The following is a 17,175-nucleotide window of genomic DNA, read 5'->3' on the forward strand; positions in this document are numbered from 1 at the left end:
TTTGTGTTTGTTGTTTTCTTAAAGTGGACCAAGTTGAACTTCCTCTGCCTTTTCTAACTAAGTGGCTTTTCTCCCGCTGTACCCTTCTTTTGATCTACTCTTAGACTTGAAGTTTTTGGAGAGTCACATGACATTTTTTACTGTCCTTTTGTTTTCTCAGAGTACATGATTGAACGGCCAGAGCCAGAATTCCAGGACCTAAATGAAAAGGCACGGGCACTTAAACAGATTCTCAGTAAGATCCCAGACGAGATCAATGACAGAGTGAGGTTTCTACAGACAATCAAGTGAGTGAGGTTTTTCTTTTGATTTGTTTAAAAAGAAGAGTTAAGTCTTTTTATTTTGATATGAAATGTAATTAAATATTTTGGAATTACAAATCTTATTTTGGATCCTTTTACTTTAAATATAATGGCTTCAGAATATTCTGGTGTTTTTAGAATTTTAAATTGCAATAGTGAGTAGATTTTCAAAATAGTGAACAAAATTTGATAATAATTTAAAGTACATAAATAGTGGGAACCTGTGGATTTCAAATGAAAACATGCATACACTAAATTGGTAGCAACAAAGACCAACATTGTTTTCATTTCAGAAATGGCATAAGTCTTTGGAGGAGGTGAATATATAGATGTCACTAGCATTTTCTGATATTGACCAGACTGAACTTCCAAATCCCTGCTTTTGAATTTTAGGTTTATTAATAGTGTCTAAGAAGCTGACAGGTAGGCAGACAGCAGAAGCAGTTCTAGAGAACTAGTTCTCAGACTTGTGGCCCATTTGTCTTATTTGGGTTTTGTTTGCTATGATAAAGACCAAGGGTATTTTACTTATGAGGTCACAGTCAGTCTATTGAGGAAAGCCGAAGCAGGAGCCTGAAACAGAGGCCATGGAGGAGTGCTACTGACTTGCATGCCGAGCTTTTTCATACACCTCATGTCCAGGACGGCACTACCCACAGTAGGCTGGGCTCTCCCACTCCAGTCATCAACGAAGAAAATACCTACAGACTCAACCACAGGCCACTCTGATGGAGGCTTTTTTTCTCAGTTCAGGTTCACTCTTCCAAGATGACGGTAGATTGTGTCAAGTTGACACTAAACTAACCAACATACCATGTGCCCTTTAATTAGTGCAGTGTTTTAGGGAAGCCATGGGTAGAAATTTCTGGGAAGCTTCCTTTATTAGCACACGTCTCTGTAGCGTAGGCTACACTGTATGTTCCCTTGAAAGCATAAAGTTACACAGTTGTAAAGTTCTCTTGGAGTAAATGCTAGGTTTGTCCTTCATTAATATTCTGTATAACTTACGTTAGAAAATGCTGTGTCAGATGTTTGGAGCACATGTTTTAAGTGATATGTCCCAGTATAAAAAGTGGTTTGTAATAGACAGAGTATGATGATGACTTTCCCCTTCTACAGCAGTCAGAGTACCAGGGGTGTGGAAAAAGGTCTTTACAATACAGTCACCTGTTAGGGAACTGGATTTTTAACTTGAATGAAATGCTTGAATGAAATGCATGACATAAGAATGGATCCATTGTTACTGATCTTAAGCTTTGTTGCTTAGATGATTTATTTAATAAGTTTCTAATTATATAAAGTGATTTTAGTTGCTTTTGATAATTATATATTTGATGTTAAAGTTATTCTATGCCTCTATGTAGACTGACTATCAAAGTCTTACTTTTAGCAGGTTTTGCTTCAGATCATTGACATAGAGGATTTTAGAATCAGCAAGGACTTAGTAGCAGCAATCCCTTACGTTGGAAACACTATTTCAAGCCCTTTCCTGTGTTAGTTTACTAGTAAATTTATTAGTAATTATTTCTCCAAGAGATGAGGAAAATGATACACATAAAAGAAGTTATATTTCTAAGGTTATAGAGCATTTTAGATTTATAACATTGATCTAATTCTGTGAAGACAAGTTTCTGTTATTTGAATAAAATATAATAAAGTATATTATCCATTGAATGTCAGTAGATTAGAGAGAGGACTATATAATGAAAACCAAGGCAGAAAGGTACAACCAGAGACCTCATCCCTTACTTAGGTAGTTTCTTTCCTCCTAGGGCAGTGGTTCTCAGCCTGTTGGTTGCAACCTCTTGTGGAGCGCCACATATCAGATGTCTTATATACCAGATATTTATGTTATCATTTATAATAGCTGCAAAATTACAGTTAAAAAGTCACAACAAAATAATTTTATGATCAGGGGTCACCATAATCTGAAGAACTGTTTTAAAGGGTTGTAGCATGAGGAAGGTTGAGAAAGTATAACTGCCCTAGGAAGTCAGTTAGGCATCTTTCCTAAACCTACTGTGGCTTCCAGGAAATAAGTTGCAAGCTGTATTATGAACAGCTCAGCTGTAGCTCAGACCCTTGACAGTGTGTCCATAGTTTTTAACAGAGGCTTGGATGTTGCAGTATTTCACTTCTACTTTTTGAATGTGCTAAGCACAATTAAATTAAGAATAATGACAGTGGCATTGTATTTTCTATACATTTGAGGATTTATTTACCTTGGTAAGTTTTTGGAAATAATGTGCACACATTATTTCTGAAATGAGAAGTCAATTATACATGAATAGCATAAATGACTACAGCTCAGTTTTGTTCTTTAACATACCTTACATTCATATTTAAAGTAATTACCTTTCCCATATTTTTAGCAACATTAAGCCCATATGACTTATGGCACCAAATATTATAGACATATAAATGATGCTGTGGTTTGTATTTATACAGTGAAAATATTTCTAATGACTAGTAAGTATATAAGCATTTTTAAATGTATTTGCTGACTTGGTTTTGAATCTCCATTGTAGCACACAGACAGCTGTGTTACAAGTTCCTTAGCTTCTTATTTGGTTTCTGACTCTCAGAAGTGAAGGTAGTGCTTCTGGGAGCTGAAAAAACTTGGAGTATACTCATCACATTATAGCCTGTGGAAGGAGGAAAGGGTCTTTTCTCTTTCTTGTTGACAGGGAAAAAAAGATCCAATCTGAGAACATTGTAATTTTTGTTTGGTTAGTGAATGCTTTTGTTTGTCTCCATTTGAACTTGTATAGATCTTTGTAGAACTAATTTATATTAAAAATCTGACACATTCCAATTGACGATGGCTAATGGAGAATCCTGATGATTGCATCAAAAAGCCATGCATTCGTTAGTTTATTCTGTATATTGTTTTTGCTAAGTCCTGTGTACATTTCATCTGATGTCCATTGCCTACCATTACATTGCAATTAATGTGTTAACCAAAATTTTCCTACTTAATAACTGCAGATGCTCACTTCTTTCTCTCTGTGCCATAATGCCTGTCAGTTATAACAGATCCATAGGCTGTGGACTCTGCAGAATTGTATGAGAATTATTTTACCCCAATTCTTTATCTGGTTCTCTGAGTATTCTTTTGTGATGGTACATTCTTTTGTAGTTTGCTAACTCTTAGGTTACTAATATTACTAATAGAATTTAGTGTCCCCAATATAAACCTTGGTGTTATAAGTAAAATGCTTTTCTGAGTATATATGAATAATGTAGTTGACATAGGTTATTTCAGGATGCTTTTTTTTTCTTTTTTTTCAGGATGCTTTTTAAGAACATTTTTTAATAACAGTAGTTTGCTTTTGAACTCCTGGTAGATCAGGCTTAGGGATAGATAGTGTTGATCAATACAGGTAATGAAAATGTGCTATACCAATAAGGTAGCAATACACAGACACATTCACACACACACACACACACACACACACACACACACACACCACAGATCTTAGCTACTTATTCCCTAATGCAGTGGGTTTAAAATGGGCTTCATGAACACAGTCAGCTGGGGAGTATTTTTTCTACCCCCACCCCAGCCAATGTTATACAGTGTAATACAATTTCTTAATTGTATTACAGTTGATATACAGGAATTCAAAGGTTTTATCTCTCAGTGAGGTGCCAAATGCTGTTCACTCCATGTTTGCCTTATGTAAACTTTAAAAATCCTAGGTGTTTTAGAATAAATGGTATATAATTATTTTCTAAGTCACTTTACTGTTTAGTACCATAATTTGCTACTGTCAGTAATTTAATTACCCAGTGATCAGACTTTCCCTGTACACCTTCCTCTACTGTCCCCAGCCTTTTATTCTCGATATTTATCAGATCTCCTTTTTGACTCTACTTACAGTGAAGAAATTATATAGTATTGTATAGTTCTTCTGTGCCTATTTCATCTAATAATAATCTCTGATTCCATTCATATTGTCGAGTTACAGGGTTCCATTGTTTTTCACAATTGAACAGTATTCCATAGGATATGAATAGTTTGCATATTAAATAGTATGCACCGTGTTTACTTTATACGTTCCTCCAGCAGTTGATAGACACCAGGCTTGTTTCTTATTTTTTACTATTTTGTGAACAGCTCCGTGGTGAATGTAGGAGTATAAAACATTTGTTTGATGATCTGTTTTATATATGTACCCAAGCAGGGACATTGCTCATGTGCCCATATTTAACTCTCTGAGAAACCCTAATGCTGTTGTTCATAATCACACGGTAATACACAATCCCACATTCAGTATTTGTGACTTTTCTGTACGCCTTGCTAACATTTGTTAACATTGTGAATTATTACTGTCACTCATCCTTGAGTAAGGCAGTGTTTGGGTTTTGTTTGTTATAGATTTGGGTTTCTTTGTTACTCAGTAGTATTGAGTGTCTTTTCATCTACCTGTTAGACATTGGTGTTTTGAGAAATGTCTATTTAAGTTTCTTGTCCATATCTTAATCTGTTTGATTATTTTGCTACAGTATTTTATGTTCTTATCTGCTATTTGGGTAACCTTAGAATTTTTTTAAATAAAATTTGATAGTAATTTTATCAGAAAATATATTGTTTTATTGTTCAGAAATTAGAGAGCTACAATTCTCTCTGTTCAAGTTTCAACACTGTGCTCCAGATCAATTGAAAGCCTTGTCTACACTCCCTGGCCTACGTTTGACATTGCATGGTTGCATTTTGCTTCAGAGTCACTAGGTGGAGCACTCCTAGAGTCCTGCCTTGAAGCTATGGCCACCATGCCACCAATCTCTGTCATACTCCAACCCATGGCAAGAGAAGTCCAGAATATTGGAGCGTTAGGACCAGGGCCCATCCTTGCAAAGGTTCTTGATATTTGGTAAACTTACTAGCAAAGAAAGTTCTAGGCATCAACAATGCTCCTAGATTAGAAGTCTGGTAGAGTAGGGTCTGTTTCTATGAAACTTCGAGCTGCTCAGGAAGCTCTGCTGCCAGGGCACTCTGGACTGCCCAGTGTTCCTTTCTTAGCAAGTGTGGTCTGTCAGCTCTCTGTACTTGTTTGGGTTGAGGTATTCTTGGCAGAAGACCCTGTGCCACTGTACTGATGCCACATTTTGTTATGCATGAGTCTACACAGTCTCGGGTGTACAGAACCGTTGGTGGTATGTATAGTCATCAGTGTTATAAGCCAAATAGTTTCATGCCGGGACAGCGCCAGTCTGTTGCGAGCACTGGCCTCCTAGCTTTGCTGCTTGGGTTTCAGAGATGGGTGAAGGAGGCAACCACTTGATACCAAGGTTAATGATACTAATTGAGTTGTACCTGAGCCTTAGCTTCAGAGATCTGTATTGTCTCCGAATGAGGGCAATACTCCTTAGGCAGCCTAAATATGACTTGCAGATGCACAGAGCTGTTCCTAGGTCATTTGTGTTCTTTTCTCATACAGGGCCTTCAGTGTCTCTTAGGTGCTTTGCCTCATGATGGGCTTGAACCTGGGCAATGAGTAGGGCAGAGCTGATATAGGAGCAGTTGAGGCCATTAGCCTTGTGACCTGATGGTGTTCTAGCAGAAAAGTCCACAAGCTCCTGGGGCTTTCTCAGCCCTAGGTCTTGCTGTGGCTTTGCTAGGACTATTGCATCTCTGTGGATCTCTTCCTCTCTAACTGAGAGGTACCTCTCTTTGTACTGGGGTTGTTGATGTTGAAGGACAAGGACGATGCAGACTTTCCTTCCTACTTCTGTAATGCAACTAAAACCAGACTCTCTGATCCCTCACCTGTTTCCCTAACTTTGTGCTGAATGTTTGGATTTGTGATAGCTCTTTAGTTTGGTATGCTGAGGAAGGATACACCAGAGACTGTGATTCAGCCTTTCGCCATGCTCACCTTTCAGATTCCCAGTTCTTAATGCACATCTAGGGTAAACTCTACCAAAGCCCTTTCTTCTCTTCCTGCCTTGCATGCCTTTCCAGGTAAGTTAAGCAGACTGTTTGTGAGCTGCTCATTGCCCTGCCCTGTCCAGCCATTTCCGTCATATTCACACCTTCCTCATTAGCCATGACAGAAGTGTGATAGTTATGTTTTTGTAGAGTATTAAAATATACTAAAAAATAATGCAACATTTATATTCCTCTATGATTGCTGTTACCTTCTTAATTATATTCTATTTTAGTTAGCTCCAGTATGAATTTATTGAACCTTACGTATATAGAGATTTAACACTTTTTGATTGGTTGCAGCTAGCTTTTCTCAAAAACATAGGAAGATCATGTGATATCATTTTACTACATCACAGCAGGACAGAATCTATTGAAGCTGTTAGAAAATAGAGAAGCCCTTCCATGGTGTAGGCTGCTATTATTAAACTAGCAGCAGTGGTGGTACCAAGTATCCAGGTGACATTTTTGTGTCAAAATAATTCTATTCATATAGGTAATACTCTCAAATATAGGAGCTGACATATATTTACCATAATGTTTAGTTTAGTTTTGTTTTTAAGTTATTACTACTTCAGAATGCACTAAAGTCCTTCACGAATTGAGAGAATTAAGTATGGAAATGAAGAGTCCTTTGAGGGTCTGGCTGATATGACTCAGTTGCTAGAGTGCTTGCCTAGCAATCATGAAGAGGAGGATCCAGTGTCCAGCACTGCATAAACTAGGAATGGCTACTCTGGAGATGTATCAGGAGGATCATTCAGAGTTCATGGTTATATGGGAACTTCAAAGCTAGGCCTGGTTATTTCAGATCCTGTCTTAAAAGCACACCTTCAATCCCAGCACTCAAGAGGCAGAGGCAGCACAATCTCTGAGTTACAGGCCAGCTTGGCCTTGTTAGTGAGGGAAGGGGCGGTGGTATAATGTGATTCATAATTACACAGCTACACATGTATATGCCTTCAGTATAGCTGACTTTAAAGATTCTTTGTCCTTTCTCCACAGGGATATAGCTAGTGCAATAAAGGAACTACTTGACACAGTGAATAATGTCTTCAAGAAATATCAATACCAGAACCGCAGGGTAAGTTGCTTGTTGTTGTCACTCTAAATGTTAGCTGGTCTGCAGTTGTTTTCTGACCTCTATACTAAAGGGTTTGGTTGTTGGAAATTGTCTCACTGAGTTTGTCTTCAGATGTAAACCTCCTGTGTTTATTTTAGTGAACACTTTTAAAAGACTTACCAAATATAAAGTTCATATTCATTATAGTCATTGGCCTTTAACTTAGTCTTTTGTTCTGTTCTTATGACTTAGTTTATTTTTCTTGTCATAAATACAGGCACTTGAACACCAAAAGAAAGAATTTGTAAAGTACTCCAAAAGTTTCAGTGATACTCTGAAGACATATTTTAAAGATGGCAAGTAAGTACTGTCATACTTTTCTACTAAAATTAAATGTATGTGTTTTTGTAGGACATTAAAACCATGTAAATTGTGCCAGTAAGAGGACTCCATGGGTAAGGGCTCTTGCAGCCTGGCTTGACAACCCACATTTAATTCTGAGCACCCATTTGAGGAAGAGGAAAATTTGGGGGGAGAAAGGTCAAGCCATACAAGTGAAGCTCTTGTCTCAGGTTACTACTGAGGTCATCTAGGCAACAGAGGCAGATGACGGGAAAGTGAGGTGCTGCTCCTCTGGTCACAACTCAAGCTCGGCTGAGAATTTGAGGCTCATCTTTACCTGTCTCCTAATACCTTTTCTTTGATCTTTTGATGTTTTGTTTTTGCCATTTAGAGATACAAAGCCATACCCCTAAGTAGTTGTTCTCAAAATGTAGTGGCACCTCATGGAGGTCTGGAATTGGGGCCCAATAATGTCTAAGATTTCCTCTGATCCTATCAAAGCTGCCAGTCCTTTGAGAAAGTAGTGCACAGAGGTTAATACAATAATTCTTGATCCTGTCTTCATGTTAAAATCACCTTGGGTTGGGTCAGGTTTTAAAAATGTCATTACCACAGTTCCACTTTGAGAGATTTCTACCCTTGTCCTGCATAGGAACATGGTCTAGAATGTTAGGTAAACCTGTGCAGGTGGCTTTGGAGTGCTGCCAGGCTAGGGATCCACTATCTTAAAGGGTTGGTAAAGTGGATTGCCACATCCTTCTGCTAAATAAGAGGTGTACTAAAGAACAGGATACTCTGAATTAAAGAAAACAAAAGCAAATGAATATTTAAGAGAACTATAGGAAAGTTGGAACTTTCCATAAAATTCATAGAGTGCTGTAGATCCAAGGAATGTGTGTGTGTGTGTGTGTGTGTGTGTGTGTGTGTGTGCATGTGCGTGCGCACTCAGGATTTAAACAGATGGTTGTGAGTCACCACTTTTGCAGTATGGTTTCATGTAGGCTGTTGACTGTCCTTCAGGTAATGTGCTAGAAATTGTATTGAAAAAGACTTGCTTTGTTTTCTTCTGTTTTGTTTTGTTCTTTAGGAGACAGCCGTGGCTTTTTATTCCAGGCTGGCCTTCAACTCAGAGATATTTGCCTACATGCTGGGGTTCAAAGTGTGTGCTACCACACCTGGCTGAATAACTCATTAATAATGCATAAAATTAGTAAAATATTTTAAACAGGCACTGCAACTTAAAATATCCTTGACATTTTTTAAGATTCTATATAAAATCATACTCTTATGAAATTTATTTTAGTAATATTTTAGAATAACAATACATTGAAATAAAAATTTTAGGGTCAATTTTAATAGACAAATTAAATACTTTGATGTATATAGTTACATGTTGCATATGCAAATTCAGATTGGCTAGGGGAAATGATCCTTTGTGGCTTAGTTTAATAAATGAAGTTCAAATAACCAAATGTATAATTTATATAATGGTATAATTTCTAATTTTAATAATAAATCATGTATAATAAACATTGAAAAGTGGAAATTTACATTTCAGTAATCTAAAATTATTTAGGTATGGATTAGTCAAACTTACTATTTCCCCGCTCTTCAGCAGCTTTGAATTCAATTTTGTTTTGTTTAAAAATGTGCCCTGAATTTTGTACTTCTTTCTCCAAATGGAAATTGTTAGTGGAGTGCACTTTTAAAAGATCTTGAACTAGGGATACAAACTCTTCACTGGTTCTGCTGGGTCATTCCTAACCTGCCTTGCTGAGAAATGTCTAAGATGAAGATCCAATCTTCAGGCCTGGTGCAGAGGGCTTGATAAGGGTACAAAATGGGACTAGCCACACGGTGATACTAATGGCTCAGCTCTGCCCTGTGCTCTCTGGGCAGAGATCCTAGTGCTTAGTGTGTTTTAAAGTACACTTTCGGGTTTGTCGCATCTCAGATACTCAATCAGTTGGTTTTCTTTTTTCTTTTTTTCATTTTTTTAAGTTGATTTTATTGAGCTCTACATTTTTCTCTGCTCCCCTCCTTTCTCCCCCCCCCCCCCCCAATTTTTTAAAGGCAGGCAAGGCTTTAGATAGAGTGGGTGAGATTAGAAGTGATTAACCTTTCTGTTTTTCATGCCCATTGATGCCAGATGTTATTGTGCCATTATAGATCTTGAGGATTCCTATCATTCTACAGCAGACTATGTTAACTGGAGACCTCATCTGAATCCTTTGAGCATATAAAATTCTATTTTAACAAAATTTTTAAAATTTGTATTTTATTTTACATTTGAAATCACAGCTGAAGACCAATCTGAATAAATCCTCTTTGACCAGTGATTTGCTTAGCTTGTAAATGGATGTTGGGGTAGCAACTCATCAATACCTTACTGCCAGTCAGAACCACCAGGGGGCAGTAATTCCTAGACACTACAGTTTGAAACACTGAAACATCAAATTCCAAACTGGAATGAAAGTTTAGAATACACAGTGCTAATTTGCTTCCCCCCCCCCATATTTCATTGCTACCATTGATATAAGACATTAACTATAATTATTTTATTTTAAAATTAAATTTGGGTAATGAAATTAATGCTTGTTATTTTTCTTTTTAAACAGGGCAATAAATGTGTTCATAAGTGCCAACCGGCTAATTCATCAAACCAACTTGATACTTCAGACCTTCAAAACTGTGGCCTGAAAGCTGTATATGTTAAGAGATGTACTTCTCAGTGGCAGTATTAAACTGCATTTATCTGTAAATTTTAAAGTTTGACTGTATAAATTATCAGTCCCTCCTGAAGGGATCTAATCCAGGATGTTGAATGGGATTATTGCCATCTTACACCATATTTTTGTAAAATGTAGCTTAATCATAATCTCACACTGAAGATTTTGCATCACTTTTGCTATTATCATTCTTTTAAGAATTATAAGCCAAAAGAATTTACGCCTTAATGTGTCATTATATAACATTCCTTACAAGAACTGTAAATATTGGTGTTTGTTTCTGACATTTTAACTTGAAAGCGATATGCTGCAAGATAATGTATTTAACAATATTTGGTGGCAAATATTCAATAAATAGTTTACATCTGTTAAACATTTCTTTACTTGAAAAGGAAGGATGCATATATATGTGTGTATATATGAGCAGAAGACCAAGACAACTTGGTCTAATGTTAAAGATCTTCTATTGGGAGCTTACTAGCAGTTTATCAAATAATAAAGCAACAAGAATTCCTATTTTTTGTCCTTAATCACTTTGGGCAAAATATAGTCAGTTAAAATAGTTATGTTAGTTGTTACATATAAAGAACTGGATATTTTTTCACTGTTTCTAATCTTTAGAGACTTCTGAGAAGAGAGTGCAATCTACAATGTCTTTATACTGTAATGATGCTGTCTGAACTGTGTGACATTGTAGATTTTGACTCTAAGAAATTACTTCTGGTATGCTAGGACCTAATAAGCTTTGCACATTGTCCCCAAAGTAGTCACAATTAATAAAAACTATTCCAGTAGTTGCGTTGAAATTTCATCAGTGTTAATATACACCCTTTAAATATGTATAATTTGTTTCACAACAGAGAAGTTATGAGGAAACTATGTATCTATTATTCATTTTGAATGATTTGGGTATTCAGCTGATAAAAATAAAGGGAAAATCAGGTTTTGTTCATCTTTTATAAAGAAATTATTAAACTAAATCTGTTGACAGTATATTTTGCCTATAATACAATTTAGTTATTTTTGTTCCATTTTTAAAAAATGAATTTTTAAAAATTGTTATTGATAACATAAAATGACCCTCATAAATATGTCAGTATGTGAAAGGAAGCCAACCTGAAAGCATAGATAACTGATTGAACTCTTACAGCCTATGAACATCTTCCTAATTTGATTTGTCTTTCTTCAAAAAGTACAGAATCATTAAACATAAGTAATAATCTTTAGTAATTTTCATCAAAAATATCATTTATTGTTGGAAACTAAGAAGAAAGAGAAGTATGTCGTTTGTGCAGGTGTTTTCTAGCCAGGACTGTCTTCTCCCTTTTACTTTCCTTCCTAGAAGTTGCCGGCCTTGTTTTTTAAGTCTTTATCTGTAGCATATGGCTTCTGCTGCATTGAATCATATGTCCTTAAAGAGGGCCAATTCTGAGGGGCAGTCAGTTCCATAAATTCTTTGAAGCAGCTAGGTTGAGTCGATGCAGCGAGCCAGTGTCCAGGTCTGCAGAGACATGGGAAGAAGCCACTGTCCTCCTGCTTCCTGTGTCAGCTGTTGACAATGCATGGCCTTAGTTCAGTCTCCTAAGAGTTGTATAATTTAATCATCTTCCTTAGAGTTGAACAAAGAGTGAGGTGCTAACAACTGTCAGCTGGGGCTGATAATTTGGTTTATATGTCCTATATGTTCTCTTCACTTACCTTTGCCCATTACCAGAAATAGTGTAATAACCTGCTTCTCCAAACCCCTTTCTTGTTTCCTGGCTTATAAATGATAATGATGCTGCTTATTTTCACACATCCAATGCCCACCCATAGGCTTAAGCAACATACCACAGTACATCTTAGGTGTTGGGTGGCGTGATAATGGGTGAGAAACCAATGTCTGTGCTTTTTAATATTTTTTAACTTTTCATATGGCGATAACTTCAAACTCTCAGGAAACTTTCAGGAATATTAGTAGCAAAAAGGAAAAACTATATCGCTTTTGCTGTCTTATCTGCTTGCCCTGCCTTGCATTGCCTCTGCTCAGGATGATTTTGACTGTCTCACAGCCTCGGTGTTTGTTACAGTTTGTTCCTCACTCCAGGTTTTCTTACGAGATCCAAGTTACACATCCTTGGTCAGAATATCGCACTAGTGGCTGTCATGGGGATGGGATTTGGAGTGAACACGCCTTTCACAGATGATTCTAGTTCTCACCTGCTTATAATGCAGTACATTTCTCCAATGTATAGTATAATCTCTCAGCTAACAATATCTGGGAGGTTTTTAAGTACACGCTAACATCTTGCTCGAGGGATGAACATACATTGATGTTTCTTATTCCAGTCTGGTGTGTCTTTCTACATGGACCGGTCAGCACTGCAGAGTTCCTCTCCCCATCTATTCATTCATCCAGCAATGTTTCCACCCCAATTCAAATGTCACAGATTCACAAGCCTTTGTTGTTGTTTTCCTGGTGGTTAATATCCCATACTTTCGTACTCAGATTATTTTAAATTTGGCAGATACCCCTTCTAGCTGGCTCCTCTGCTCTGTGAATTCTCGTTTCTGTTTGTATATTGACGCGTGTCACTGAAACACCCCTCCCCCAGTAACTAACCTTGCATAGAAAGTATCCCAAGAGCTGTGATCAACAATTTCTCCATAGAACCAGAAGGAAGTTACTAAAAGTTTAAACCTTTTGTTTTCATTGCCTCTAGTCCATTCAACAGACAAACTAGGAAATGCCTACCTACATGAATTCACAACTCCAAATGCAGTTCTTTCTTGTCATCTTCTTTCTGTGTTTCGGTGTCCTTGAAACAATGGTTCTAATCACTTTACTTCTTCATCACTGAACTGTACCTTAGAGAGTCTTAGAATTATCTTATTCACCTCACTAAATAGGAAGATTTGTTCCCTATGAACCTGTGTCCTGCAGCACACATGTGAAGATAAAAGAAAAACTAGCAAGAGGCAGTTTTCTCCTTTTTTCCCCAAGTCCTGAATTGAAAAGCCCATCAGACTTGATGGCAAGAATCATTACTACCTTAGCCATCCCACTGCCAACCTCCTTTGCTGTTTTAAAAATAAATTTCTAAAGTTCCAGAGAACTGTATAGTAGTAGCAGCTGAGTCTTGGAGATGGCTCTTCTAACTCACTGTTGTTCCTCCGAGGACATACTGAACACAGTGCACTCTACGCTTTCTCCTTGTGCCCTAGGCAAAACTAGGAAATAACTCTGTCCCATTCTTCCCTGCTGTGCTTACAGTTAACTAGCAGGGTAAGTTCAAGTACAATTATCTGAAGAGGTTCCGAATGGTGTGTTGATAATCAGTTACAACATGATCATCTAATGTTATGAATGAACAACAACATAAATAAAGTTTGTGGCTTGGCATGGTGAAGCCTGCCTGTAATTTCAGTATTTGGGAAACTGAGGGGAAAAGATCTTGAGTTCATGTTTAGCCTGAACTACATGTTGGGCTCAAGGCCATATTAGGCAATATACAACAAAAGAAGACATAAGAAATGTGATTATTAAGTTCAGAGATGATTTCCAGTTGTCTGGTGAACTATGTAAAACACCATGATAATGATGTAACAGTATATACAGTTTGAGTAAAATTCATTATTGATTGGGCAAAGCCACCATTAGTCTGGGTGGGAAAGGATAGCAAACTTCAATAGGTTGCTCACTTAACAAAAATCTGCTCACTTTTCAGATAGCAGGAGTCAGAAACCAGAGTTCCAATTTGGCAAAGAGAAAAGAGATAATTAGAGCAAGAGAGAAGGCGTTCCATTAGGGTAACTTCGAATAATTGAAATAATCAGCAGATACAGGAAAGGTGTATTTTGAATATAGTTTCTACACAAGACTGATGCTGAGGCCTATAACAATTAAATGGTAAGAGTACATTCTTACCACTGAGTCATTGACATCACAGCTGGGATGTTGCAGAGAAAGGAAGAGACCAGGGTCCCACAATGTCCATCTTTTTTTAATTTATTAGATTTTTTATTTTATTTTATTTATTTTTTTTTCGCTTTGAAGTCTATCCTCTTTTTTCCCATTTTTTTATTGAGAAAAGGAGAAAAAAAAAACAAGTTTCCACCTCCTCCCAGCCTCCCATTTCCCTCCCCCTCCTCCCACCCTTCTCCCCCTCCTCCCACCCTTCTCCCCCTAGATTTTTTTTTAAAAAAAATACCAATCCAAGTTCTCCCTCCCATCCCCCCCCCCCCCCACACACACACCCTTCCACCCTATGCCCATCCACTCCTCAGAGAGGGTAAGCCACATTGCTTTGGGGAAGGTCCAAGGCCTTCCCTACTATATCTAGGCTGAGCAAGGTATACATCCAAAGAGAATAGGTTCCCAAAAGCTAATACATACAGTAGAGATAAGTCCTGGTGCCACTGCCAGTGCCTCCTCAGTCTGCCCCAGCCATGCAACTATCAACCACATTCAGAGGGACTAGTTTGGCCCTATATTTGTTCCTTCCCAGTCCAGCTGGAGTTGGTGAGTTCCCATTAGCTCAGGTAAACTCCCACTGACCCCATTTCCTTGCCATCTCCCATCCCCTCCAGATCCACTCCCTTTCTCCATTAGAAAAGAACATGCCAAAATTAAATACAACAAGATGAAGCAAAAACTATCATATTGAAATAAGACGGCAACCCAACAGGACAAGTCCCATGAGCAGGCATAAGAGTCAGAGACCTAATTGTCCCAGTCAGTTCTATAAAGATACTAAGGTAATAGCTATAATATATATGCAGAGGACCTGGTACAGACCCAAGTAGGACATGTGCTTGCTGCTTCAGTGTCTGTGCTTGTATTCACTCTGCTTGCTTGATTCAGAGGACCGTGCTCTCCCGGAATCCTTCACCCCTTCTGATCGTACACTCTGCCTCTTCCTCAAGATTACCTGAGCTCTGGGGGAAGGGATTTGATAGAGACTTCCAATTTATATTCTCTCTGCATCACATCTATCTGTAGCTCTCTGTATTAGTTCCCATCTTCTGCCAGAGGAAGCCTCTCTATGAGTATAGCAGAATATCATTCAGAATTGTCTTGTGGGTTTATTTTGTTTTGGTTTTTAAAACCAATAGTGTTTGGTTCTACCCTAGATCTGTGGACTGTATAGTCTCTGGTTCTTTATCACTCAAGTGTCAGGTGTGGGTTCCTCGAGGAACGTGCCTTAGATCAAATGAGACCTTAGCTATTCCCACAAGTTCTGTACCACCATTGCCCTGGCATATATGCAGACAGTACAGATTGTAGGTCAAAGTTTTGGGGACCGGGTTGGTGTCCATGTTTTTCTTTTGGTAGCCTGCAGAACACCTGTCCACAATAAGAGACTAGGATTTTGGAGGTAAGGGGTTCCATGCAGGCACAAGCTCAATTTCTCCATGTTCAATGAGTTGTGTGACTGTTGTCCTCAACAATGGGGCCCTGCTTTCAGTTTGCAGAGAGCAGCCTTTTGTCTTAGCAACAGCCTACACTATTTCCATGGGACCTCCTTGTCCAACAACTCAGTTAAATGCAACCTACTTCTGCCACTGAAATCTCTGCCTGGTACAAGAGATGGCTAGTTTTCTAGATCAGATAAACAATTGAATAGACCTATAATCCCCAGGAAAATAGAAAAGCCATTTAAAGTCAAAAAAAAAAAAAAAGACCAACCCAGGCCACACATAACTTCAGTGCAAGAATACTCCAAAATACTTGCAAACAAAATCAAAGAGTGCATCAAAAATGCATTCACTATGACCAAGTAGGCTTTATCCCAGAGATGGAGGGATGGTTCAATATATGAAAATAAGTAAATATAGCCCACCACAAAAACAAATTGTAAGGGAAAAAAAAGACATTATCTCATTAGATGTAGAAAAGAACTATGACAAAATCCAATACTCCTTTGTGATGAAAGTTCTGGAGAGATTAGGGGCACAAGGAACATATAGCCAATATGACATTAAATGGAGAGAAATTCAAAGCAATCCTTCTCAAATCAGGACTAAGACAAGGTTTTCTGCTCTCAATTCAATACAGTACTTAAAGTTTTAACTATAGCAATTATGTAACCAAAGATCCAGGGGATACAAATTAGGAAGAACTCAAATTACTGTTATTTGCAGATAATATAATAGTGTAAATAAGTGACCTTAAAAATCCTCTAAAGAACACTTCAGCAAAGTGCTGGACACAAGATTTACTCAAAACTCAGTAGCCCTCCTATATGCAAACAACAAATGGACTGAGAAAAAAAAATCATGGAAACAATACCTTCCACAGTAGCTTCAAATGAAATAAAGTATCTTGAAGACACTTCAACCAAGCAAGGAAAGACTTATATGACAAAAACTTAAAGTCTTTGAAAAAGGAAATTGGAGAAGGTATCAGAATATGGAATGTTCTCTTATGCTCATGAATTAATAGTATTAACATCATAAAATAGCATTCCTACCAAAAACAATTTACAGATCGAATGCAATCCCTATCAAATTTCCAACACAATTCTTTACAAATCTTGAAAAGACAATTCTCAACTTCATATGGAAACACACACACACACACACACACACACACACACACACACAAAAGAAAAAACCCAGGGTAGCTAAAATAAAAGTGAACTGTGGAGAACCCACCATTCCTGTTTCCAAGTTTTAGTACAAAACTACAGAAATAAACACTGAATGTATTGGTATAAAAAAGAGTCATGCTTGTCAATGGTCAAAGACACAGACATAAATCCAGACACCTATGGATACCTGATTTCTGATAAAGAAGCAAAATTACACACTGGAAAAGAAAAACCA

At 37.5% G+C, this 17,175-nt stretch overlaps 1 protein-coding gene across 2 annotated transcripts in view; it reads left to right on the forward strand.

Annotated features, from left to right (window-relative positions):
* The window catches only part of Pdcd10 (programmed cell death 10), a 34,699-nt gene extending 23,338 nt beyond the window's left edge, over window positions 1-11,361 (forward strand). For both annotated transcript variants that reach the window (XM_041659516.1, XM_041659517.1), the window contains exons 5-8: window positions 161-287; window positions 7,240-7,318; window positions 7,575-7,657; window positions 10,258-11,361. In XM_041659516.1, coding sequence (XP_041515450.1) covers window positions 161-287; window positions 7,240-7,318; window positions 7,575-7,657; window positions 10,258-10,339 — 371 coding nt within the window. In that variant the 3' untranslated portion in view covers window positions 10,340-11,361. The remainder of the gene's footprint in view (window positions 1-160; window positions 288-7,239; window positions 7,319-7,574; window positions 7,658-10,257) is intronic.
* Window positions 11,362-17,175: the final 5,814 nt, after the last annotated feature.

Source organism: Microtus oregoni, unplaced genomic scaffold, assembly GCF_018167655.1.
Source record: "Microtus oregoni isolate MIOR12 unplaced genomic scaffold, Mior012 000010F_ref0000083, whole genome shotgun sequence".
NCBI lineage: Eukaryota > Metazoa > Chordata > Mammalia > Rodentia > Cricetidae > Microtus > Microtus oregoni.